This window comes from Osmerus mordax, chromosome 26 (assembly GCF_038355195.1).
Source record: "Osmerus mordax isolate fOsmMor3 chromosome 26, fOsmMor3.pri, whole genome shotgun sequence".
Classification (NCBI taxonomy): domain Eukaryota; kingdom Metazoa; phylum Chordata; class Actinopteri; order Osmeriformes; family Osmeridae; genus Osmerus; species Osmerus mordax.
In genome coordinates, this window is record NC_090075.1 from 6,326,359 (window position 1) to 6,351,730 (window position 25,372).

The 25,372-nt window shown below is 51.1% G+C and overlaps 1 protein-coding gene across 2 annotated transcripts; it reads left to right on the forward strand.

Moving 5' to 3' along the window:
• Positions 1-470: 470 nt before the first annotated feature.
• Positions 471-25,106, forward strand: prdm5 (PR domain containing 5). Of its 2 annotated transcripts, XM_067229941.1 has the most exons (16): positions 471-697; positions 1,441-1,524; positions 1,698-1,820; positions 2,772-2,940; positions 3,181-3,352; positions 3,567-3,662; positions 3,971-4,092; positions 4,594-4,673; positions 6,738-6,822; positions 7,164-7,321; positions 8,008-8,101; positions 10,274-10,434; positions 12,435-12,528; positions 20,813-20,898; positions 24,062-24,166; positions 24,855-25,106. In XM_067229941.1, exons 1-16 carry the CDS (start codon positions 599-601, stop codon positions 25,017-25,019), a joined length of 1,893 nt encoding a protein of 630 aa, XP_067086042.1. In that variant the 5' UTR covers positions 471-598; the 3' UTR covers positions 25,020-25,106. The 2 variants fall into 2 exon arrangements, with proteins under 2 accessions (XP_067086042.1, XP_067086043.1); XM_067229942.1 differs by lacking the exon at positions 3,567-3,662.
• Positions 25,107-25,372: the final 266 nt, after the last annotated feature.

The following is a 25,372-nucleotide window of genomic DNA, read 5'->3' on the forward strand; positions in this document are numbered from 1 at the left end:
GTATTTGTAACAGTGGGATGAGAGGGATAAGCGGATACAAACAGACACAAACACCACCAGTGGGTTTGTTATGTTGTCCCTCAATCAGCATCACAAGAGTTCCAAAACTGCCTTCCCCAAACACCCATGATAGCGTCTTTATGAGTTACCACAAACAGGCACTAAACTTGAGCCAGTCACATGATTCCACTTGTCTCGCTCACTGAGCCAAAGACCCCCGGTATCAATAATCGGTGTGTCTAGTTTATTTAAGTTATCATGAATTATAGAATGGTCCAGTCAGTTATCATGAAAGATTGATATTATTGTTAAGACTAAAGATGACATATGGACAGTTATCTTCACTTTGTCATTAGCGCTGCGGCGTTAGCAGCTACGGCAGCATCTTTCACCATAGGTAGCCTCTGGCTACGAACTTTCCACCAATCAGGACGCTGCCTCGGAATCCAGCACAGAGAGAACATGGAAGTATGACCTGGACCGCTCCACGGAGAAAGATCCACGCTGAAACTCTCCGGTCTTCGCGACAACAGATCCAACTCACTCTTTGTAACAAATAGGCTGTAGAAACTGTCACTGTGCGAAGTCATTCTGAGTAATGACAATGTTGGGTATGTATGTACCAGACAGATTTTCTTTGAAAACCTCCCAAGTCCAGGATGGGATCGGGCTTTATACGGCAAGACGAGTGAAAAAGGTTAGTTTAATTGGACAAGACAGCTCGATAGGGTCAGCTTTACACCGGTAAAAGATGCACCAACTTTCAAAAGTGAGTCAAAAAGTGACATAGAGAGTTTTCCGTTTGCGGTACGTACATGTTTTCTAGCCTCTCAACCAACACGAAGGTTCTCTGACGTGTAGTGCCACGTAGATACCGATTAACACCGATTCCCGTGTTAGCACAATGCTCAACAAAGCATCCACACCACAACCAAATTAGTGTAATTGTCAGTAAGATACTAATTATAAGGCCACTACATTACGTTGATTGCACAAATCAAAGATTGCAGAGAACTTTGTTCAACTGTCAAAACAAGTTTGTCGCTCCGTCAGTAAAGTAGGCTAGGCAACAATATCGGTATTTTTCAGAAAATTTCCACTTTGATAAATAGACCGGATTATAATCATGGCCACTGCTATTGTCACGCTGTTGCTAAACATGTAATAATTCTCTACATATGGGTAAACCCGCTCCTAAAAGAAAGCATGAATGCTTCATTCATGAAGAGCACATTGACCACGCCCCCAGCATTTTGAGACAGTTCCCAGGAAAGATGTCTATAAGAGGATTCTTCCAGAGAACAATGATCAACACGATCACTTAACATCCATATCCCAATAAACATCTGGTGAATTCTCCACACTCATTGTGTTCTAGTGAATACTATTGGATGTAGAAATGGTGTGGCGTGATGTTTATGACTTTGCTTTTCTTCCCAGGGGGAGAAATTTGGTCCATTTGCAGGAGAGAAGAAGCTTCCGGGAGAGCTGGACGAGAGCACCGACACCAGACTGATGTGGGAGGTGAGGACCGCCTAAAGTCACTCCTCACCTCACCAACCTCACACTCCCAAGATCACTTATTGGAATTACATTCTTGAATTCTATTGACTCTAAAATGCAGACCAAAGGGAACAGTTAAGCACAGGAATGTCAGTGATGTTGTTGTGAACCTGCTGGTGGGGTCTGTGTGGCAGGTCCGGGGGAACAAGGGCGACGTGCTCTACGTCCTGGACGCCAGTAACCCTCGCCACGCCAACTGGCTTCGGTTTGTCCACCAGGCTCCATCACAGGAACAGAAGAACCTGGCAGCCATTCAGGTACAGAACCAGAACCAGAAGGGGAGGGATGGAGAGAGAGAGAGAGAGTAAAAGAGAGAGAGAGAGAGAGAGGGATAGAGAGACATACATTTACATTTAGTCATTTAGACACATAGGTGTCTGACCAGTGCTGGAGCTGCTCTCACAGGGTCAGAACATTCACTTTATGAACTTAGAAACTCTGTTTACTATTACTATTAACACACACACACACACACACACACACACACACACACACACACACACACACACACACACACACACACACACACACACACACACACACACACACACACACACACACACACACACACACACACACGGTGACCTTAACCGCTGTAGCTACCAGCCACGTTGCTGGGTCTGGCAAGTCTCCAGCCTCCAGCGAAATAATCCCTCAATAGAGGAAAGGGAGAGGGATGTAGAACGAGATACCAGAAGAAGAACAGGACCCGAGGTCCTCACACTGTGATTGGCTCATTAATAGCCCAGGCCCAACTGTATTGGCTGTTTAAAGGTCAGTCATGTGTGTTGATGCTCTGTGGTCCATCAGCACTGACATTTATTGTGGTTTGTGTCTGTGAGATGAATCTGTGTGTCCATGTAAGGCCCTCAGCCAAAGGGACATGAGACTCTGATTTAATTAGCTGTTGACCTTTAAGGAAATGGAGGAGAAGGAGGACAGTTTAGGAGTTGGAGTGCTTGACCTCTGACCTTAATCAAGCCCAAGCAGACTTCGTCTAATGACTTCAATCCTCCGCACTCTCGTTCTGTCCCGAGTATTAAAATGTATCGCTCTCTGTGTGTAAACACCCGTCCTCTGTGTTCATCAGTCATCTAGTTAAAAAAAAAAAATGGTTAAGCAGTCCCGTGTAAGTGTGTCGTTTGAACACTGATGACAGTGTTATACGTACGTATGTGGGATTTGTATAGCTGTTCTTCTGTCTCCAGGATGGGGAGAACATCTTCTACCTGGCAGTGGATGACATTGAGACAGACACGGAGCTCCTGATTGGCTACCTGGACAGTGACATGGAGGAGGAGGAGGAGGAGGAGGAAGAGGAGGTCATCAAGGACGAAGACGAAAGTAGCAAGGAGGCCAGCCATCTTGCTGAAATGGGTGGGCCGCCATGAACATCTAGCATAATCCAGATGTATCCAGTGGTACACGCGTGTGGATGGAGACCATAATGTGTGCCCATTTGTATGCTTGTATGTGTGTGTTTGTTTGCGTGTGTCTGTGTATGGGTGCGTTCATGCATGTGTGCGTGTATGTATGTTCATTTGTGTGCGTGTAAATGTGTGTGCGGTCATGTCCGTCTGCGTGCGTGTGTGTCTCTACGTGTGCGTGTGTGTCCAGAGCTGGTGATTAAGAAGGAGGACCACCCGTGCCTCCTGTGTGAGAGCAGCTTCCCCAGCGAGGAGATCCTGGCTGCCCACCTCCACAGCCTCCACCAGAGGCCTGAGGAGAAGGAGTGGAAATGCAGGAACTGTGGGAAGAAGTTCCCCATCAAGCAGGCCTTGCAGCGCCAGTGAGTCGCTCCACCATTAGCACCATCAGCTACCTTAGCGGTTAGCGCCTAGCATTCTCCTACCTCGGAGGTTAGCATCTAGCATTCGATCCTATGATAGCGCTTAGCAGCTAGCATCAACCTATCCCAGTGCTGCTCGGATGTATTTGGTAGCTCCATGTCTCCTGCAGACCGGTGTTTATGTCGATGTTCTGACCTTTGACCTTTGCCCCAGCGTGCTTCACTGTGCCGAGGCCCTGGGCCCCGCAGGAGACACCTCCAGAGCTCACCAGTGCACCATCTGCCACTCCAGCTTCACCTCAGAGTCCAGGTACACACAGCACGGCTCGCACGTGCCTAGAGGCCTCCAGGGAGAATGCACTTCCTGTTAGAGAGTGTGTTTCACATCTGGTAAACTGTGTTTCCTGTCTGAGAGACTGTGTCCACCATAACATGAGTGACTGTGTTTCCTGGAAGTTAAATGGTGTTCCCTGTTTAGGACACCTTTTGGTCCTGCCTGAGGAAAAAAACTGCTTCCTGCTTAGCCGTGTTTGATAAGAGACTGTGCTTCCTGTCTGAGGGTCTGTACTTCCTGTTGGAGGGACTGTACTTCCTGTCTGAGGGACTTCCTGTGTGTAGTTTTGAGCAGCACAAGGAGGCGTGTCGAGGCGACGCCCGGTTTGTCTGCAAGGCTGAGAGCTGTGGGAAGAGATTCAAGAGCAGTGATGCGCTGAAGAAACACAAAGGAAATGTTCATGCAGGTTAGCCTCCTTTTTGTCTCTCCCTCTCTCTCTCTCTCTCTCTCTCTCTCTCTCTCTCTCTCTCTCTCTCTCTCTCTCTCTCTCTCTCTCTCTCTCTCTCTCTCTCTCTCTCTCTCTCTCTCATGCCCCCCCCTTCTCTCTCACACACAGCTAATCATTTTCATGAGGACTTGCAATGATTTCAAGTGGCCATCATTCCCTTCTGTTGCAGTTACAGTGCTTGAGCCTGATCTGTTAAACTGGCCCCTCTCTCCACACAGAGACATCGTAATGACTGACTCTATGTGTCTAGCTGCTGGGCAGCTAGACACATGATACATCATTCCTGGATGCTAGTGAGGAGATGTGGAGAGCAGAGGTAGTCCAGATGATGGATAGATGGATAGATGGATAGATGGATAGATGGATAGATGGATAGATGGATAGATAGATGTGATAGATTAGGTCTGTCTGTGTTTCAGGAAGTCTGTGTGCATCAGGAAGTGTGTGTCTGTGTTTCAGGTAGTGCACGGCGGAAGCTGATGTGTAACATCTGTAACAGGAAGTGCTCTTCTTCTATGAACCTACTGGAACATCGCAAGGTCAGTCTTCCTCATCTCTTTCATAGCATCCGTCATTCCCCCAGTCCGAATGATTACATAGCCGACCTGACTCTAGAGAACCCATGAGCTTCTCTCAATACATTCAACCCGCTAGCATTTGATATTCCAGGCAGACTGGAGCAAATGCTTGGAGCATCTGAGAGGATTTGGGAAAGTGTTTGGTTTGGTATCCGTGTGAGCAGTGTAAGACCTGCTCCTGCTGTTTCCCTGGTGGCAGGGCCAGCGCCGGGATCAGATAGATTTCCTCCTCATCCATCAGTGCTCTTCATTCCTCCCAATCTCAGGTTCCCCTGACGCCCTCTCTTACTCTTATTCTCTCTCGGCCTCTCTCTTTTCTCTGCCACTCTCTCTTTCTGACTTTGTGTTTCTCTCTCCCCCTTTCTCTTTTTCTCTTGCTCCCTCTCACTTTTTGGCGCTCTCTTTCTATTTCTTCCCTTTGCTCTCTCTCTCTCTCTCTCTCTCTCTCTCTCTCTCTCTCTCTCTCTCTCTCTCTCTCTCTCTCTCTCTCTCTCTCTCTCTCTCTCCGTCTCTCTCACCCTCAGTCCACCTGTCTCTCTTCCTCTCTATCCCTCTGTCTCTCCCTCCTCTCCCCCCCCCACCCCCCCCCCCTCTCTCTCCCTCTCTCTCTCCTCTCTCTCTCTCTCTCTCTCTCTCTCTCCCCCCCTCTCTCGTTGGTTCCCACCAGGAGCTGGACTTTATGTTAAACTTGTTACATTTTCCGACCGTGTGACAAGGCACAGCCAGGTCGGTTACAGTTTCACAAGCTCGGGCCCCACAGAGCTTGTGAAACCCAGGAGACAGACAATGGGTCTTCAACCGCCGGCGTCAGCATTCCTCTTGGTGCTCATCTGGAAAACCCTTCCCCCCCCCCCCCTGCTCCCCCTTCCCTGAATCTGAGAAATGACAGGATCTCAGAGAGGTTCTAACATTACCGTATCCTCACAGACTACTGTGCTAGAGGCAAGGTATTCACATCGCCAAGCTATCTCATCCAGAGCCATCTTCGCCTGCGTCCCCGCTGAAATATTAGCATGATCTTTTGACGTTGACTATCTGATTACTTTGGCTTTGGCTCCTTAAGCGATGGTTATTCGGCCCATTGGGGGTTATTTATGAGTCTGGTTTGGGTCTGGTTCATTTTCCTCTGTCAACATCAGTCGGTGAGGGGAGCCAAGAACACACATCCATCCTGTCTAATGAGACCCTACGTCCTCTGCCTCACCCATCACGCCCTGGCCTTACCAGGAAATACTGATGCTGTTCATAAAACAGGTCACTGAATCAAATAACGTGTTCACCTTGGGCAGAGTCTTCTATGTGATCCGACTCTCTCATCTGAGCACATGTTAGCTGTGAGTTTAAGGAGGAAACAAGAGTAAGTGAGAGAGACAGAGGATACCTAAGTGAGCTATCCTTTTCCTATAACAAGAGTTCCAGCTGCAGCAGAGAAAGCAGGGATGGTCTACCTACACACCAGAACAGGACAGCAAGTCCTGAGCCCGAATAGAAGGAGATATCACCACTGAGTTTAGGACAAAGACACCCCCTTTGTGTTGGGTTAGCAGTGGAGCCCTCAAACTTTCTCTAATGACGACTTTGCTCCAAAGCTACTTACTGTGAAGCAGACATTTTCATAATTTGATACTCAATCTGGGTCTTACTGCTGCAGTCTAGCTGCACGGTATTAGCATAACTTATTCTAGCTAGCATGAGGCAGACAAGCTATCAAATGGACTATTATTGTACAGTAACTGGCTATCAGGGAAGGGATTGGAACTTTTCATGTCTCTTATAATGTTTCTGCTCGAGACATTGGAGAGCATTGAAAGGAAATCTTTGTGTGTGCGAGAGCATGTGCGTCGAGTAGGGGTAGAGTGTACTGTGCGTGTTTAAAGAGGACAACTTCAAGGTCACAGTGGTAATTAGAACACAGTAAACACGGCAGGACTGTAATGCAGCCCTCCTTTAACAACAAGCACCTCTCACAGTGATGTGGACCACATGTTTAGCCTGCTGTGTGTGTGTCTGTGTGTGTGTGGGTAGGTACACGAGATCTTCGACTGCCATGCTTGTGACAAGAAATTCATCTCTACCAATCAGCTAAAGCGGCACATGATCACACACTCTGGTAAATACTCACACCCGCCCCCACACACACACACCACACATACAAACATACCACACACACACTCAGGGAACCACACACGTACCGCACACACCATGCACTCACTCATTCACTCATTCACTCATTCACTCATTCACTCACTCACTAAGGTAACTACTCACACACACATACACACTCAGGGAACTTCTCTCTCACACACACATACACACAAACACACACACACACACACACACACACACACACACACACACACACACACACACACACACACACACACACACACACAGGTAACCACACGCACACACACTGCCTCAGGCTGAGTCTGTGTCCGTGTGTCCGTCCAGAGAAGCGCCCGTACACCTGTGAGGTCTGCAGTCGCTCCTTCAAGCGCTTGGACCAGGTGACCGCTCACAAGATCATCCACAGCCTGGACAAACCCTACAAGTGCAAACTCTGCTGGAAGGAGTTTGCCCACCGCAACGTCTACAAGAACCATAAGAAGGTGAGGGGAGGAAGAGGGAGGAGGGAAGGGGGGGGGAGGAAAGAGAGAGGAGAAGAGGGAGGAGATGGGATGGCTGAGGGTGGAGGGAGAGGGAGAGAGGAGGGCGGAGAGGTGTATGGATGCTTGAAAGGGGTCAGGGGTCAGGGTGAGGAGACAGATCGTATGCAGATCTGATCACTGTTATGATGAGGACCAGGCATCCCCAGAACACACAGTCAGTCATAGTAACACAAACACAAACTGATCTTAATAGCTTCAAAGCTGGCGCAGTGTGTTTAATCCTGCCCCTGACCCCAGCCCCTGACCCCAGCCCCCGACCCTGATGGGGTTTGTTGACCCTGCGGAGTGTGGCGTCCCTCAAACAGACAGGTGGGAGACAGAGAGGGCCTTCAGATAAACAGAAGCACTTTGAACACATAAACCCCTCCAGCTACTTGTCTTCATCAAGTCAACAAACCCCTAACCCTCGGCCCAGCCCCAACCCCACCCTGCCCCAACCCCACCCTGCCCCACCCTTCCCAGCCCACCCCCAAATCCAACCCCCCCAACCAACCAACCCAGATATTTTTCGAGAGAAAGAGATCCAGGGAGACAGAGAGAATAAGAAACCGAAAGAGAATGACAGAGAGAGAATGCGAGCGATAGAGAGAGAGAGAGATCATCCTGTGGATGTGGTGTCTCTGCAGACCCACTCGGAGGAGAGACCGTTCCAGTGTGAGGAGTGCAAGGCCCTGTTCAGAACACCCTTCTCCCTGCAGCGCCATCTACTCATCCACAACAGTAAGTGTGTGTGTGTTTGTGTGTGTGTGACAGAGAGTGTATAAGGCCCTGTTCAGAACACCCTTCTCCCTGCAGCGCCATCTACTCATCCACAACAGTAAGTGTGTGTGTGTGTGTGTTTGTGTGTGTGTGTGTGTGTGTGTGGTGAGAGAGAGAGAGAGTGTATAAGGCTCTGTTCAGAACACCCTTCTCCCTGCAGCGCCATCTACTCATCCACAACAGTAAGTGTGTGTGTGTGTTTGTGTGTGTGTGTGTGTGTGAGAGAGAGAGTGTATAAGGCCCTGTTCAGAACGCCCTTCTCCCTGCAGCGCCATCTACTCATCCGCAACAGTAAGTGTGTGTGTGTGTGTGTGTGTGAGAGAGTGTATAAGGCCCTATTCCCTGCAGCCCTTTTGTGTGTGTGTGTGTGTGTGTGTGAGTGTCTGTGCATGTGTGTGTCTCCCCAAGTATGAGACCCCAAGTATAAGACCTCATTGTCCTAACAACACCAGTCGACAGCAACCAAACAACCAGAAATATTCCCACAGATGCTTCTTCTGATTTCCTGGCCCCTCCAGGGTTAGGGCACAAGGTAGAGGAACCAGGGCTGGGGGCCAGATAGAGGGACCCGGAAGGGCTGGGCTGAGCAGGGACTGGGGAGGACTGGGGAGGGCAGATCCTCCAGACAGGGTCCTGGCAGGATGGAGTCCTGCTCGTCCTCTCCCCAGTCTAGACCGACGATGACACAGAGATTGTGAAGCTCGAGGCATTTCCTGTCAGCGTCTCTGGAGATAGATCACTCCTCATACAGAACTCTGGGATACGGAGCCTCCGGACAGACCAGCGCCATGTATCAGGTGCTGGGATGGCAGTGTGTGTGTGTTGGAGTGAGTGTGTGTGTGTGTGCGACTCATACTGTGAGAAAACGAGGAACAGCTGGGATAGTGTTTTCACTGTCATACAGAGTTGTAGTTTTCAAATCAGCAGAACATGAAGTGTACCTTCAGCTAAGGTCAGGGTTCACAGTGGGCTTCCCTGGAAAGCCATCCAGACACTTCATGAAGGTGTGTGTGTCTGAGGGTGTGCGTGTTTGTGTCTGAGGGTGTGTGTGTTTGATGGTGTGTGTGCTTGAGGGCGTGCTTGAGTGTGTGTTAATGTGCATGGTTTGTATTAACAAGAACACAGTAATGCACAAAGACTCGTACTTGTGTTCCACTTCTGTGGTAATGGAGCATGAGCCGCCCTCAGTAACCAGCGCAGCCTCTGCCAAGCACACACACACACACACACTCTGTGCCAGACCATAGAAGCACTCTGAACGCCTATCATGGAAACTCCTCATGTCCTGAATCTCAACAATAGCCTGTTGTATAGAGCTGCAGAGAACAGGCGCGTAAATAACATCATGCTTGGGTGTGTATGTTTGTATGTGAGTTTTGATGTATTTGTATGTGTATGTTTGATTGAGTGCCTGTGTGTGGGTTCTTTTGTGTTTTTTGTACCCGTGTCCGTGTGTGTGGGTGTGTGTGTGTGTGTGGGCTTCTCGTTGGGAGTCCAGGTTGTCTAAGTGCTGTCTAGGGACATTCATATCTTTGAACGCATCATTAAACTAGGGACTAGTGTTTGCTGTGGAATGAGAGAACAATTCTACCCACAGTTCCTGTGTCCTGTATGTCAGTGTGTATACATACACCGAGTATGTGTGTGTTGATAAGTGGGTGCGTGTGTACGTGTTTTAAAACGGCGTGTGTTTTAAAAGTGCTTAAGGGTTTATAAGTGTGTGTGTGTTTGCAAGGCTGCTGCAGGTGGAAGTAATTTTGGGAGTCATAAAAAAGAAAGAAACTAAACCAGGACAAACCCAGAGAGCTGCATAGCAGGAGCCCTCCACTGTCCTCCACACAATAGTGTGTGTGTGTCATTTGTGTGTGTCATTTGTGTGTGTGTGACAAACCCACGGAGCATTGTAGCAGGAGAGCGGGAGAAGTGCCCCCACTCTGCTCTTCACCACACGCCAATCCCGCTCAAATAGCTTGGAGTCCGCCAGGGAGAAATGACTTTTGGGTGTTTACAGGAACCACAATAGCCGTCTCTCTCTCTCTCTCTCTCTCTCTCCTCTCTCTCTCTCTCTCTCTCCCTCCCCCCCTCTTCTCGTCCTCGTCCTCATCCTCGTCTGTGTCTCTGTCCCCGCGGCAGGTGAGAGGACGTTCAAGTGTGACCAGTGCGACGCCACGTTCAAGAGGAAGGACACGCTCAACGTGCACATCCAGGTGGTGCACGACGGCCACAAGAAGTACAAGTGTGACCTGTGCGAGAAGGCCTTTGTTACGCCCTCCGTGCTCAAGAGCCACAAGAAGGTGAGTCGACTCGCGAGTTCAAACGTCTCGCGGCGGGGGGGGGTGGGGGGGGGGGGGGTGGGGGGGGAGGGAATCGGTGCCGGGAGGCGGGCCCGAGGAGGAGGCGGGTTCAGGAGCGTTCCGTTCTGGATCGAGGCCGTTTAGAAGGCGGATCAAAGACGAGTCGACTCGTGAGTCAAATGCCAAGCTTGAGGTGAAATCTGTGAACTTGTAGGGGATTCGCGGAAGACACTTTCGATTAAACGTATGAGTAAAAGATGCGTCTAGAAGGAATCGACTCTTCAGCTGAAATCTACCTTTCGGTCCCGATTTCGACCGTATAGATATATATATATAATATAACAAATGTTTTTCATCACTTGGAACCACCCCTCCATTTCATCTCCCAAAGCCACGAAGCTGATGTGACTATCTGATATGGCATACCTTCCCGTCACTGTAGCCTGGTACCAGATCCATGTTGGAGCGGGGAAAGGCTACCGAGCTAGCCTGCTGACTGGGTTCTGGTCCTGTCCACAGATCAGAGCCGTGTCTGCAGATTAGAGATGGCGGTTAGGCCATTAGCTCCACAGGGTTTCAAAGCGCAGGGCAGATCCTTTCGTCAGATTACCAGGATTAATCTGACAGAGTCCTCACGGCTACAGAGCAGATTGAAACCAAACTGCTTCCTGGCACACGACTGAGGGAATGTGACAGGGAGAGATCAAATATAAGAGTGAGAGAGACAGAGAGAGAGCTTGAGAGAGTGAGAGAGTGAGAGAGTGAGAGAGAGAGAGAGAGGGAGAGAGGGAGAGAGGGAGAGAGGGAGAGAGGGAGGGAGGGAAGGGGGAGGGGGAGGGGGAGGGGGAGGGGGAGAGGGAGAGGGAGAGGGAGAGGGAGAGGGAGAGGGAGAGGGTGTTCTGAATGTTTATCCCCAATATTTCACAGCACAGCAGTTCTGGCCCAGCTCTGGACTGATAGCATTTGTGTTATGACTGTGTATAAAAAGTACAGTGTTTGTCAAGTTATTAATTACACATATATATCATTCATATATTTTCAAGTGTTGTTGATGAATGTATTCAAACAGCCATCAATTTCAGAGTTGAGGAACATTACGTTCCCTAATACTGCAAAGAAGTGGAGAGAGAGAGAGGGTGAGAGTGAGAGTGAGAGAGAGAGAGAGGGAAGGGGAGACGGAGGGATAGAAAAGAAAAAGTGCGAAAATGAGGGAGAGAGAGAGAGAAAGTGACAGAGAGAGCCAAACGGAGGGAAAGAGACAGAGAAAGTGTGTGTGTGAGAGAGAGAAATGGGTTCCAGTCCACAGGAAACTGAGGAGCTTTCCCTTTATGAAGTCAAAATACCAGTGATGTTTCTGCCTGTCGTACAAACAACCAACATGGAGACATGGGAGAGGCATCTGGCACACACGTGTGTGTGTGTGAGTGTGTGTGTGTGTGAATGAGTAGAGTGTGTGTGTGTGGACAGGGCTTATGTAACCAAACCCTGTGGGGGGGCGGGGGGGGGGGGTGGAGGTGGTAGAAGGATGGAGGGATGGAGGAAGGTGGGGTTCCTGTAATGTTGTGCTGGAGTTGAAGCTGTCAGTCATGCTGGTGTTTATTTAGAGAATTTATAACAGACCAGGAGCACAACTCGGAACACACGTTGCCACATCGAGTGAAGAGGACGCAAGGAGAGAGACAGATGGAGGGAAAACAAGATATATAGAGGGAAAGAGAGAGAGAGAGAGATACATTCCAAAAAGTGGAATGAAGTAAGACTTGCTAGAGCTGCAGCCCTCTCTCTCTCTCCCCCTCCCTCTCTCTTTACCTCCTTCTTTCTCTCTACCTCCCTCTCTCTCCTTTCTCTCTACCTCCCTCTCTCTCCTTTCTCTCTCCCTCCCCCTCTCTCGGGGTCTGAGAGATCCACCCCTGGCAAGTAAAGAGCATGTCTGTGTGTTTGTGTGTCAGTATGACAGAGAAGTACTCTCTCCCTAAACTTTTCCATGTTTTTGACCCCAGACACACACAGGGGAGAAGGAGAAGATATGTCCCTACTGTGGACAGAAGTTTGCCAGCAACGGCACCTTGAGAGTCCACATCCGAAGCCACACAGGTCAGTAGAACACATACCCAACCAGGCTAGCTAGCAACAGAAGATAAGCTAGCTAGCAGGCTAGCCCCGAGGACCAGAATGCTAACACTGTTACAGAGAGTTGAGGTAGCTTGCAGGGAAGTGGAGACTTAACTAGCTGTGAATTGGAGGCTATCTTGCAGGCTAGTCCCCAGCCCAGAATGCTAACACTGGCCCAAAGAGTGGATGTTCATTAAACTGCCTTTAACTGGAGAGCTACACATTCCTGTGTGTTTCCCTACCAACAGACTGGTGCAAAGTTCTGGCAGAGCCACACATTCTCTCCTTCCCTCCCTCCTTTCTCGCGCCCTTGATCCCTCCCTCTCTCCACAACCCCTCACCCCTGCCCACCGTTCTTTCTGTGTCTTGTACCTTAACTGTTTTCTTCTCTTCTCACTCCCTCTTCTGCGTTATCTCTCCTGTCTGTCTCCACCCCCCCACCCCCCTGACTCATCCCCCCCCCCGGTTCTGCAGATCCTTCCTCCACTCCCCCTCTCCTGCTACTCTCCTCCGCTCCTCCTCAGTCTCCACAGCTCCTCCACTCCTCCTTTTCTCTGTCCATCCCTCCTTGCCTCCTCACCCTCTCCTCCCTCCAGTCCTCCTCACCCTCTCCTCCCTCCAGTCCTCCTCACCCTCTCCTTCCTCCAGTCCTCCTCACCCTCTCCTTCCTCCAGTTCTCCTCACCCTCTCCTCCCTCCAGTCCTCCTCACCCTCTCCTCCCCCCAGTCCTCCTCACCCTCTCCTCCCTCCAGTCCTCCTCACCCTCTCCTCCCCCCAGTCCTCCTCACCCTCTCCTCCCTCCAGTCCTCCTCACCCTCTCCTCCATCCAGTCCTCCTCACCCTCTCCTCCCCCCAGTCCTCCTCACCCTCTCCTCCCTCCAGTCCTCCCCCCAGTCCTCCTCACCCTCTCCTCCCTCCAGTCCTCCTCACCCTCTCCTCCCGCCCAGCTCTCCATCTGAAATCCTCCCCGGCTAAGTAGCTCCGACAAACAATGGCGGCTTCCCTTCCTGGTTCTCTCTCTAATCCCTGGAATGCGTTGCTATCTTAGGCTGGATTAAGACGTCCAGTCCAAACTCAATCAGAGCTATCCGACCACCATCGGCTCCTCCATCACAGCCATCACCCCCCGCCATCTAAACAGGCAGATCCCCCAGGATCCCTCACACCTCCCCCCCCCCCTCTCCCAATCAGAGCTATCCGACCACCATCGGCTCCTCCATCACAGCCATCACCCCCCGCCATCTAAACAGGCAGATCCCCCAGGATCCCTCACACCTCCCCCCCCCCTCTCCTCTAGCGCTGTGTGGGACGAATGTAGCCGTAAATTCCGACCGTTCCTCGACTAGGACCACCGCAAATACTGTTGGGACGACGCACTCCTGATCCTCGATGGTGCACTTCTGATGTGCTTTCTGGATGCTCTGTTTTGTACATCTGTTTGGTCGTAAGCGTCTTTTCGAGATGAATGAGATGTAAATGTGGCAGATGTGAGAGGAGCTGGGCTGACGGGGGGAGGTGGATCTGGGCTGGGTGCGAGTGTGGAAGATCGTTTCTCCCTCCCCCAGGGAGGTGAATTCCCACACGTCTCCTAATGGACCTATAGAAACTGGGCATTGACCTCCATCATGGAGGGCTTTTCTAGGTATTTATGAGTGTGTGTGTGTGTGTGTGTCGTCTGTGTGTGTGTGTGTGTGGGGGGGGGGGGCGTGTGTGTATGTTTCTGTGTGTGGGAGCATGTATCTGTGTATCTTTTTAGTGTATGCCTGTGTCTTTGTGTGTGTGCGCGTGTGTCTGCGTCTGTGTCAACGTGCGTCCGTGTGTGTGCTTGCGAGTGTGTTCGCCGGTGTGTGTGTGTGTGTGTGTGCCAGTGTGAGACGCTGCCCGGTCAGATTGTTTTATGTGAAGTAAACAAAGGAGGCTGAGGGGGGAATGTGTGTGGGGGGGGGGGGGGCAGGGGGGGCAGCAGACACCTCAAAGAAAGGAAGGAAGACAGAAAGGAAGCGAGAGAAAAGAGCACTCCGAGAAAGCACCCAGCATGACGACCTTTGACCCCGGCGGCCTGTAAATCTGTCCTGCCGTTCTAAAGCCCCGGACACTCGATTGTTGCCGTTTTGTGGCCAAAAGAAAAAATAACATTTGGTGAAAAGTAGGGAGTCGTGCCCGAAATCGCTTCCTCGACAATGCTCGTCTTGTTCCCTGGGCCGGGGAGACTTATCCACAGGGCAGATGAGTCTTCCCACAGTATCTGTCAGAGCCACGCACACACCAGGAGAGCCCACTGCACACACTTAACAGGACCACACAATGGATGCTGTGGAAAGGGGACCTGGGGGAGGTGGGGAGAGGGGGGGGGTCGTTTATTTGAACGGCCCTGTGCCAGGTTTTACCTACAGTACGACCTGGTAAGGAAGGACCACTGGTATGAGCCTGTACAAACACACTGTGTTTGAGGATTTAACATAGGGGTTATCTCCAGGATGATGCCTTAGAGTCGAGTCACTCTTCAGGGAAGATCCACTACTGCAGCGGTACTTCAACCCTGGTCCTCAGAGACCACTGTCCCGTACGTTCTAGATGTTTCCCCCGCTTCAACGCGCCTGGTTCAAACGAACGAGTTGTGACGAAAGCTCTGCAGAAGCCGAACGAAGACCCGTTCGTTTGCAGGCATGGATGTTCATCGCTTTGGTTTGAGTTAGTTGAAAGAGCTATCTTTGGAAGACTCTTGCTGCACGGCTGTTTATCAGGTAGTTTAGGAGCTATCTTTGGTATGCGCTCTGGGTTTACTGGTCGGGCTAAGTGCTGTTAGCTCTGTCACTCGGGCTGTAAAGAATGACTTTAAGAGGCCTGGCTTTCCTGTCAATAACCTGGGAAAGGAAATGCTGGGCTCTGTGTGCGTGTGACTGTGTGTGTGTGTGACTGCGTGTGTGTGTGCGTGTGTGACTGCGTGTGCGTGTGACTGTGTGTGTGTGTATGTGTGTGTGTGTGACTGCGTGTGTGTGAGAGTGCATGCATGTGTGTGTGGGACTGTTGGGGACTGTTTGTGAGGGTGCATGCAGATGTGTCTGTGTGACTGCAGAGTTTGACGGCATGTGTGTGTGTGTGTGCCAGGTGGAGGTGGAGGACTGTGTGTGTCTCCAGCTTTCTAGGTTTTAGCAGAGCTCAGCCTCAGGTTGTTTGTTTTCCCAGAGGCCCAGGACTGCAACACCAGCTTGTAAACAAACAGCATCATACCTTGTTTACCTGGTAAACAAACAGCTTCATACCTTGTTTACCTGGTAAACACTGGGGCCTTCACTATCTGGGTTCCCAGGGGTCTTGGCAGCCTCCCTATCACCTGACCCCTCATCAACACTATACCAATAGTGTTAGATAGGACTGAATTGAAAGCTTCAATTGAGTATTGAAGGATCCTAAATTACCCAGGGAGGTGGCGTAGTTGACTGGGAGTGTGTTTACAGTTCGATCAGAGAGCGAGCTTGGCTGACGCAATGCACCATGGGAGCTGAGGGAACTTGCCCAGGGCAGAACACACAGGGGCTGGGCGCGTGCTGATGATGTCACCGACATCCCCTCCAGTGACCCCTATCACTCCCAGTGTGAGAGGAGGTAGTAGGGGGAGAAAGGTGAGAAGGGGGGAGGGGATGAGGGAAATGGAGAGGAGGGAGTAGGGGGGGAGAGAGAAGGGAGGAGTTTGTGGAGAAGGAGAGGGGGGAGGAGGGGGGAGAGGGGGTGCGGGCGGGCGGTGCAGGTGAAGACTGAGAGACTCCCGTATGTGTCATGAGTCATGGGTGTGATGATGGCTGCGTTCTGCTTCACGTCTCCAGATGAATCGGCCCTTTACCACACACTCTAGGTCAGCCGGACTGTGTGTGGAGAGTGTGTGTACGAGTGTGAGAATGTGTGTCTGTGTGTGTGTGTGTTTGAGCATGTGTGTGTGAGAATGTCAGTGTATGTATGAGTTCTGTGTGTGTGTGTGTGTGTGTGTGTGACTGTGTGTACGCATATGTGAGTACAAGTGTGTGTGTGTGCACAAGCTTGTGTGTCTGCGCGTGTGTGCCAGAGTGCCAGCGTGCCATGATGTTGTGTGTTATACTGCAGTGGAGGGGGCAGTGAAAGGGGCCCTCGCCAGGGGAAAGGTTTACACGTTCTACAACCCGACATCTCCGATGACATCAACGTGCACGTCATGTTTGGACGCTCACTGAGAATCACAACCACCCGACTCGGCGCTCACAACACAGGCCGTCTTTGTGCTTTTCACCTCGCGCCTGCGTGTTTCGCCGTTTTTACTGGGTCTTTTTAAGTGTTCATTGTGTAATTGAGTCCGATTGTAACGTGCACGTTTTAATCCCAGACCTCGTTTATGGGTCAGAAGAGTACGCTACGCAGCGCTCTCTAGAGTGTAGACATGAAGGATTAGACATGCCTGTTGATTACCCATGAGCCTTTGTGTATTTTGTGGTAAATCGTTCGTGGACACCGACATCACAGCTGTGGCTAACTGAATGCATTACGCTGGATGGCAAGATTAGGTCAGTTTAGCATAAGTGGACTGATGTCCACAATTGGGTTAGAGATATTGTGTGATAACTAGCCTAGACTCTTTATTCCACCTGGAGCGTTTTCTAGTATGTATGCGAGATACAAGCTTGTGATTGGTCCAATAAACTAGCGAGTTTGAGATACGAGGACATGATTGATCCAGTAAAACAACATCTCTGAGATACCCCGGACACATCTGATTGAGTCATATCCTCCATTCCTCTCCATGTGTGCGTTGCCGTAGATACGAGAGAGGCGGGCCGGCCGAGCAGATGTGTCTCGTTTCCTTGGCAGCGGGAGGTGTCCGGTCCAGAGGAGGAGGATGGAGGGATGAGTGGAGGGGAGCGGAGGATGAGAGATCGTTTAGGACGTCTTGTCTGCTCATGGTTGTTAGCTGTGTGGGGGTCTGGGGGCCCAACAGGACCCAGGTCCAGTCCACATCTGTCTGCTCCTGTGAACACAGGACCACCATACTAGCTGGTTCTGGTCTGGTTCTGATGCTGGTCTGGTTTGGGCCTGGTTCTGGCCTGTGTGAGGTGTGTGTATGGTGAGGTGTGCGGTGAGGTGTGTGTGTATGGTAAAGTGTGTATGTGTGTGTATGGAGAGAGGTGTGTGTGAGGTGTGTGTTTTTGTGAGGTGTGTGTATGGTGAGGTGTGCGGTGAAGTGTGTGGTGAGGTGTGTGTATGGTAAAGTGTGTGTGTGTGTGTATGGTGATGTGTGTGTTTTTGTGAGGTGTGTGGTGAAGGCTGTCTGATCCGGGCACATGGGCCAGTTCAGGAGAAGTGTTAGAGGAAGTGGAGGCGCTCTCCGAGAAGCCGGTCTGAACCAGGAGGTCAAGTGTAAAGTTGTCGGCCGTTCCCGAGAGCTGATCAAAGGCGATCGCTTATCGGTAAAAGCAGATCGATATCACGTTACCGTGGCAGCCCCTGTCGGCATGCTCAGAGGCGTGGGGGGGCAGGGGTGGGTAGGAAGGGGGAGGGGGGGGGGGGGCAACTGGAGGAAGCCAGGAATTAATTTGTGATGGACAGCGCTAATGTCTTTCAGACGGCAGCCTGGGGCTACAAAGCGTTCTCCGTAACACGAACACAGAGCAGCAGGCATGCAGCCGGGCAGTCAGCATCTGCTTACCAGACACACACACACACACATGCAAAACACACATACACACACATGCACAACACGCACACACACACGCACCACACACACACACACACACACACACACACACACATGCACAACACACACACACACATGCACCACACACACACACATACACACACATGCACAACACACACACACACCCACACATGCACCACACACACACACATATACACACACACGTGCCACACACACACACATCACACATACACACACAGACACATGCTCATACCCACACACTCACACACTCACACACACACACGAGAGGGGTGCCAAACGGATCGATTAGCAGACAGGGAGTGCGAGGGCCACAGCAGGGGGGGGGAGAGACTCCCAGGGTCACACAGAGACGGTGTCTCGTTTCTCCACATGCTAAATCAGTTACCGTCTCCTCACACAAAGCCGCGGCCTGAGCCCACCAGCCACCAAGCATAATCCCCAAACAATCTCACTCAATCTGGGGAGTAAGTGGGCGGCTTCCCTCTTCTCCAGAGAGGAACCCTGGTCCTCTCAGATGTCACATGCCCCTTCAGGGAGATTACCCCCGGAGTGATAGCAGGGGCTCTGCTTCTGCTCTCTGTTCGAGGGGCCTGTCAGACGTCCCCTTAGCCTCCCTCCTGAACCTGGCCTGTCAGTCAGTCAGTCAGTCAGGAGTGGAGAGGGAGAGGATGGGGTAGAGGGAGAGTCTCAAAGCTGGGGTTGCGGGAGTTGATTGGGGGCTTTTGTGGGGGTTGTGCACATGTTTCTGACTTTGGAGCTGCCCTTCTGTCGATTAGTTTTAGTGAGACTGGTCGTTTCTTTTCCACACCCTCCCTTCCCTTCAAAGAACTTCCTGTTCCTCCTCCTGCTCCTCTTCACCTTCCTGTTCCTCTTCCATTTTCGCTTCCTTTTCAAAATCCTGTTCCTCGTCCCGTTCCTCTCCAACTTCCTGTTCCTCTTCAACTTTCTGTCTTCAACTTCCCATTCCTCTTCCTGTTTCCTGTGTGGCAGGCTGTGTTGGTGTGGCTGGCTGGCATGGTGTCTCTCTGGGTGGCGTCTCTGCTAGAAGCGGGCTCGCTGCAGGAGAGCTCCCAGGGGAACCCATCTCATTAACCTTATTACACACTCAACATCGCCCGCATCAATCTCCACGCTTCTCTCATTAAAACCCCTCTCTTTCCCTGCGCGACAATTAAGCACTAAGTAGAGATTACGCTGCTAAAAAGTGGATGAGAAATTAGATTGGCGCCGCGAGGGGCACACACACGTGAGCACACACATGCACAGACACACACACGCACGCACACACACGCTCATTCTTCCACACATACACACACACACACACACCTTCCTCATTCATCCACATCAATTTGTATGTCTCTGGAGGTGGTGTTTTATTAAGTTACCATTTGCTTGTGTGTCTTCCTCCAGGATCTGTTCCACATTCTCAGACGGCAGCCCTGCAGGGACACAAGCCTAGTTAGCCACCCCAGAAACACCACACACGCATATTACACCCCACAATCATTATGTTACACACACATGAAAGAAGCCAGAAACATTGTTCCCACACATATTTAACTAGAAACATATCCTGCATGTATATTACATTAAACTATGCACATATCATCGTAACCCAGAAAAAAGAGACATTTCTCCTGTCTCATTCTCTCTGTTTCCCTGCTCCTACGCGGGCAGTGGGTTCCAGCTAAACGACCAGCCCAGTCACTGTCAGTGGACTTCTAAAAAGCCGTTTTTTGCTTTCTCATTATGGGGGATTGTGTTTACGAGGGGAAAACTGAACTGGAGAAAGGCGGCAACTTGAGCAAAACGTGGAAAAAGTGAAGGGGGTGTGATCGTGTGAATGTTTTCCAAACGCCCTGTACATACAGCATCGTGTGGGTGACTGCCTGGGCGACATCCCGGTCCAGGAGAGGCGGAAGATTCTGGAAGATTCTTTGCGTGTTTCCTCGGCGGGACTGGGCTGCGGCGACTGTTGTTGTTCACTCCTAAGCCGACGTGCGGCGTAGAGGGCAGGGTCTCAGAGATGTGTGATCAGGGAGCATCTGCTATCTGGGCTGGGGATCGGGGGGATCGGGGGGTGGGGGGGTCAGAGCCGGGTAAGCAGGACCACGTGTCTGCTGGCTGTCACATCCTCTTTACCAGCGCTGGAGCCTGCTCTGATAGCATCTCTGGGAGGCAGACAGCCTTTCATCCTGCCTGGACTGAGACACCCTGGTGTTGAACATTCTGGGATAGAATATTCTGTGATAGAACACTGGGATAGAACATTCTGGGATAGAACACTGGGATAGAACACTGGGATAGAACACTGGGATAGAACATTCTGGAATAAAACACTCTGGGATAGAACACTGGGATAGAACACTGGGATATAACACTGGGATAGAACACTGGGATAGAACACTGGGATAGAACACTGGGATAGAACACTGGGATAGAACACTGGGATAGAATACTGGGATAGGACAGTGGGATATACAGTATCTCTCTGTCTAGCTAGTTCAGTGTGTCCAGTGCAGGTGTGTGTCTGCGTGACTGATGGTCTGTCTCCCTCTCCTCCAGGAGAACGGCCGTACCAGTGTCCCCACTGTGACAAGGCCTTCAGCAAGAACGATGGCTTGAAGATGCACATACGCACACACACTCGGGTGAGTCTCCAGCCTTTCCCTCTAACACGCACAGGCACACACACACACACACACACGCACACACACTGACATTCAAACACATTTTCGTACACACACTTGGGTGAGTTTCCAGCCCCTCCCACACACACACACACACACACACACACACACACACACACACACACACACACACAAGCACACACCCAGACACTCAAACACACACAGACCCTGACGCACACACAGTCTTTGAGGTGATGCCAGCCTCTCTGCTCCGCTAGGCCTGTTGATGTAACTCTGCCAGCATGGACATGATCTGTTTCCCCCACTTCTGTTCCCTCACCTGTGTGCCTCTGTGTGTGTGTGTGTGTGTGCGCGTCTGTGTGTGCCCGTGTGTGTTTGAGAGAGAATTGTGCTTTGGTGTGGATGCATGCTAGACCGTGTTGGGTTATGTAAGTGTTAAAACTCAACCGAGAGCCAAGGTGCAGGCCTGTCCTGTTCCAGCAGCCCTTAGTCGCCCCTCCTTGATGAATGTGTCAGCCCTCCTCGCCCCGCTGGCCTCCAGCAGACACTTCCCAGCCTCGCAGAGTTATGACTCTCTGAATCACCCAGATGTATCTGTGTCCTGTTCCCCAGCACCGGGAAGGTGTCTCGAGCTTCTGTGTTTGTGCTCGGGAGGGAAGATCTAACGAGTGTGTGTGTGTGCGTGTATCTTGGAAGGGAAGATCCAGGAGTTTTATCTGGTCTCCTGTGTGTGTGCTCAGCCACGCGGGGAGAGGGTGCACACCCAGAGCTGTCACACTCTCACACACACACACACACACACACACACGCACACGCACACGCACACGCATGTAAGTGGGTGAGGGTGTGAGCGAGGCTCTGGCTCTGTGACAGACAGGCCTGACAGACGGGCTGAGTTGGGACGCTCCGCAGACAGGATGATGTCAGCGATGATGTCAGCGCACGCATACACACATGTCACCGGGCAGGAGGGGGGCTGCAGGCTTACGGTACGGTCGGGCGAGGAAGTGTGTGTGTGTTGCTCTAAGCGGAAGGACAAGAGAGTCGCTGTGTGTGTGTGTGTTTTTTGGGATAGTGTAGCTGTGTGTGTGTGTTTACTCTTCTCAGCACGCCACAGCCTCGACCAATCAAACACACATGTGATTCTGATTAAGCTGCTGAAGTTGTGCCCGTGTGGAGATCTGGTTATTAATCTCGTAAAGTGTTATTCTGCCCTGGCGACAGTGACGTGTCTGTTAACATGTTTGACGCGAGTGTCAGACGGCTGCAGTTTGGGATTCGATCATCGTTAGGAAGCAAAGAGCAAAAAGGAGCAAAGAGGATTGATCCCGCTGGATTGGTGGGATGGTGCATCACATGTCGGACACTCAACCAGTCCCCTCAGCCTAACTGCCCTGGGGGCGGGATCAAGAGTTTGTGTGGAGGAGAGTAACAGAGAAAGATGAAACTCGAAACTATCGAAACTACATGTGGACCGTACAAATAGTACAGCAGAAGATCAAGGATCAGAAGTGCATCGTTCGACAGTATTTTAGTGGTTAGACTCAAGGAACGGTCTGTATTTACCAGGCACAGTGCAGAGTAACCACATCTCAGCTACCAGGCACAGTGCAACAATAATAATATCTCGACCGCAGTGCGTCAGTATTACATGGTACAGTGCAGCAAAAACAACCTCCCATCATCAGTATGGGCTCTGTGGTGGTGCACTGGCCTGCTTGCCACCAGGAAGTGCACACCGGGCCTAGTCCTATTGGGTCGCAGAATGGCCGGTCAGATGACCCAGTGGGAAGGCAGGGTGAAAGGTCAAAAGGTCAGGGGGGGGAGCAGCTGCTGAGGTACAGATGCTAGCTGTTCCAGGGGTCTGAGTGATGCATTCTGGGTAGTCTACATCACCCCTCTCCATCCATGTGCTCGGTGAACCTTGACCTCCTGACCCTGCCCTGGTTCTTGTTTCTCGTGTCGTCCAGGAGTTTTTCTCCCTGTGTGAGAGCGATGCTTTATAGAGAAAGTGATCCCTATTAAACTAGGATCTGCTATACAGACTGAGGTTTCCATACTCCAGGTTCACACACACACCCACACACACACTTTGCTGGGTGTGTCTTTCTTTCTCATTCTTGCAAAGGCACACACCCTGACCACATCACACACGCGCCACACGCACACACACAGCCACTCAAATACACACAGACTCACACTCTCTTTCAAAGACGAACACAAACACACGGCGCTATCTTTCTCTCAAACTCACACACACACACTCCCTTTCTCAAACACACACACGTGCACCAGACCTGATCTTAACCTCTTGTGGTATCCGGTGTCACTGACCACTCCTAGCCCCGCCCACATGATCGCTCGCTTCCCAGGACCCTCACTTCCTGCCTTTGCCCCATTCCCATGGTAACCGGGTCCTACATGGGCAGAGCCTGCCCTCTATCAGTGAGGGCTGTCAGAGGGACTGGACCTCAGAGAGGAACACACATAACTCTCTCACACACACACACACACACACACACACTTCACTCACTATCTCCATGCTGCCTGGTTCTCTTCACTCCTTACTCCCAGTGTCAGCACCTTCTCTCTCCTTTAACCCCTGTGGTTTTCAATTTGCCCTCAACCACACACACACACACACACACACACACACACACACTTAGAACACACACTGTACACACCCGCACACGCTCTCTGACTGACTAACCCACACCCATGGTGAGATAGCTGGTTTGACTGACACCCAGACAGGCCCAGAGAGGCCCAGAGGAAGCGTGGGGTGGAGACGTGAGGAGGTGAGAGCGGCGGGGCTGCCGAGGGTCTCTGCCCCGGCCCTGTCCTGTCCGCGGGAGAGAGCTCCCCTTTCACATCTCCATACACGCCCCGAGGGAGCCGCCGGGTGTGAACGCAGGGGATATGAGTGTGTGTGCGTGGGTATGTGCGTGTGTGCATTCGTTTGTGGAATCTGGTGCTATTTTGGGGGGGGGGGGGGGATTTCATCCAGGTTTTGCGATGGCATGTAGTGATGATTTGTGTGTAACCCTGTCTTCTCTGTGTCTGTCTGCCTGTCCGCCTGCCTACTTGTCTGTCTGCGTACCTATCTGTCTGTCTTTCAACCGGTCTTCCCACCTGTCTGTCTGCTGTCTGTCTGTCTGTGCAGGAAAAGCCATATAAATGCAGTGAGTGCAACAAGGCGTTCAGTCAGAAGAGAGGTCTGGACGAGCACATGAGGACCCACACAGGAGAGAAACCCTTCCAGTGTGACGTGAGTACCTACCCCCCCCCAACCCTAACCCTGTCCACACACTGGAGTGTGTGTGTGTGTGTGCGTGCCTGTGTGTGTGTGTGTGTGTGGATGCCTTTAGACTCCAGACCTGATGTTGTTTCTGAACACGACTGGAAATCGAAAACATCTCAGATCAGCTTCTCCTCCCGTTACCGAGGAACCACAACCGTGTCATTTGAAGTTAGGAGGGTTTCAAATCCCAAAAGCCAATGAAATAGTCTGTTTCCTTTACCATCAGAAGAGGCTGACAGGATAGGCGGGCTCAGGGAAAGGCAGGAATCTGAGGACATCTCAGATGTCATTTTAGGTGTCATTTGAGGAAATGTAATCTCAGACTTCATCTCGAATGTGATCTCAGATGTATTTTTAGGTTTAAAAGACATCTACTGGGTCTCAGGTCATGAAAATCAATTAAAAGATACGTCAACACTACAATTTAGGTTACATTAACTGTCATGTATCATTAACCCTCATGTCATACCACTTTAAAGTAAGGAAACATTACCTACCATGTGACTATATAGCCATTCCTATAACAGTGACAGTATCGTAGGAATTGCTATGTAATTAAATGGGATAGGTACACAGTGTGTATGGCCGTAGCTTGCGTGAATTCATGTCCCCATCAGGAGGTGACCCCAGTGCCTGTCCCCTGTGCTGTCCCCAGGTGTGTGACCTGTCCTTCAGCCTGAAGAAGATGCTGAGTCGTCACAAGCTCACGCACAACCCCAACAGGCCCATGGCGGAATGCGGCCTCTGCCACAAGAAGTTCACCAGGAACGACTACCTCAAAGTGCACATGGAGAACGTCCACGGGGAGACCGAGGGATAGGAGCCTGACTGTCCTCCTGTCTGTCTGTCCTCCTGTCTGTCTGTCCTCCTGTCTGTCTGTCTGTCCTCCTGTCTGTCTGTCTGTCCTCCTGTCTGTCTGTCTGTCCTCCTGTCTGTCTGTCTGTCTGTCTGTCCTCCTGTCTGTCTGTCTGTCCTCCTGTCTGTCTGTCTGTCTGTCTGTCCTCCTGTCTGTCCTCCTGTCTGTCTGTCCTCCTGTCTGTCTGTCTGTCTGTCTGTCCTCCTGTCTGTCTGTCCTCCTGTCTGTCTGTCCTCCTGTCTGTCTGTCCTCCTGTCTGTCTGTCTGTCTGTCTGTCCTCCTGTCTGTCTGTCCTCCTGGTTGTCTGTCCTCCTGGT

What these genes read in the sequence shown, in the direction of transcription:
- prdm5 (XM_067229941.1), top strand. Translation starts at nt 599, where the DNA reads ATGACAATGTTGGGTATGTATGTACCAGACAGATTTTCTTTGAAAACC. An exon ending in CAGCCATCTTGCTGAAATGG is followed by an intron (nt 2,941 to 3,180) that starts GTGGGCCGCCAT and finishes GTGTGTGTCCAG; the next exon opens with AGCTGGTGATTAAGAAGGAG. An exon ending in AGCTTCACCTCAGAGTCCAG is followed by an intron (nt 3,663 to 3,970) that starts GTACACACAGCA and finishes TCCTGTGTGTAG; the next exon opens with TTTTGAGCAGCACAAGGAGG.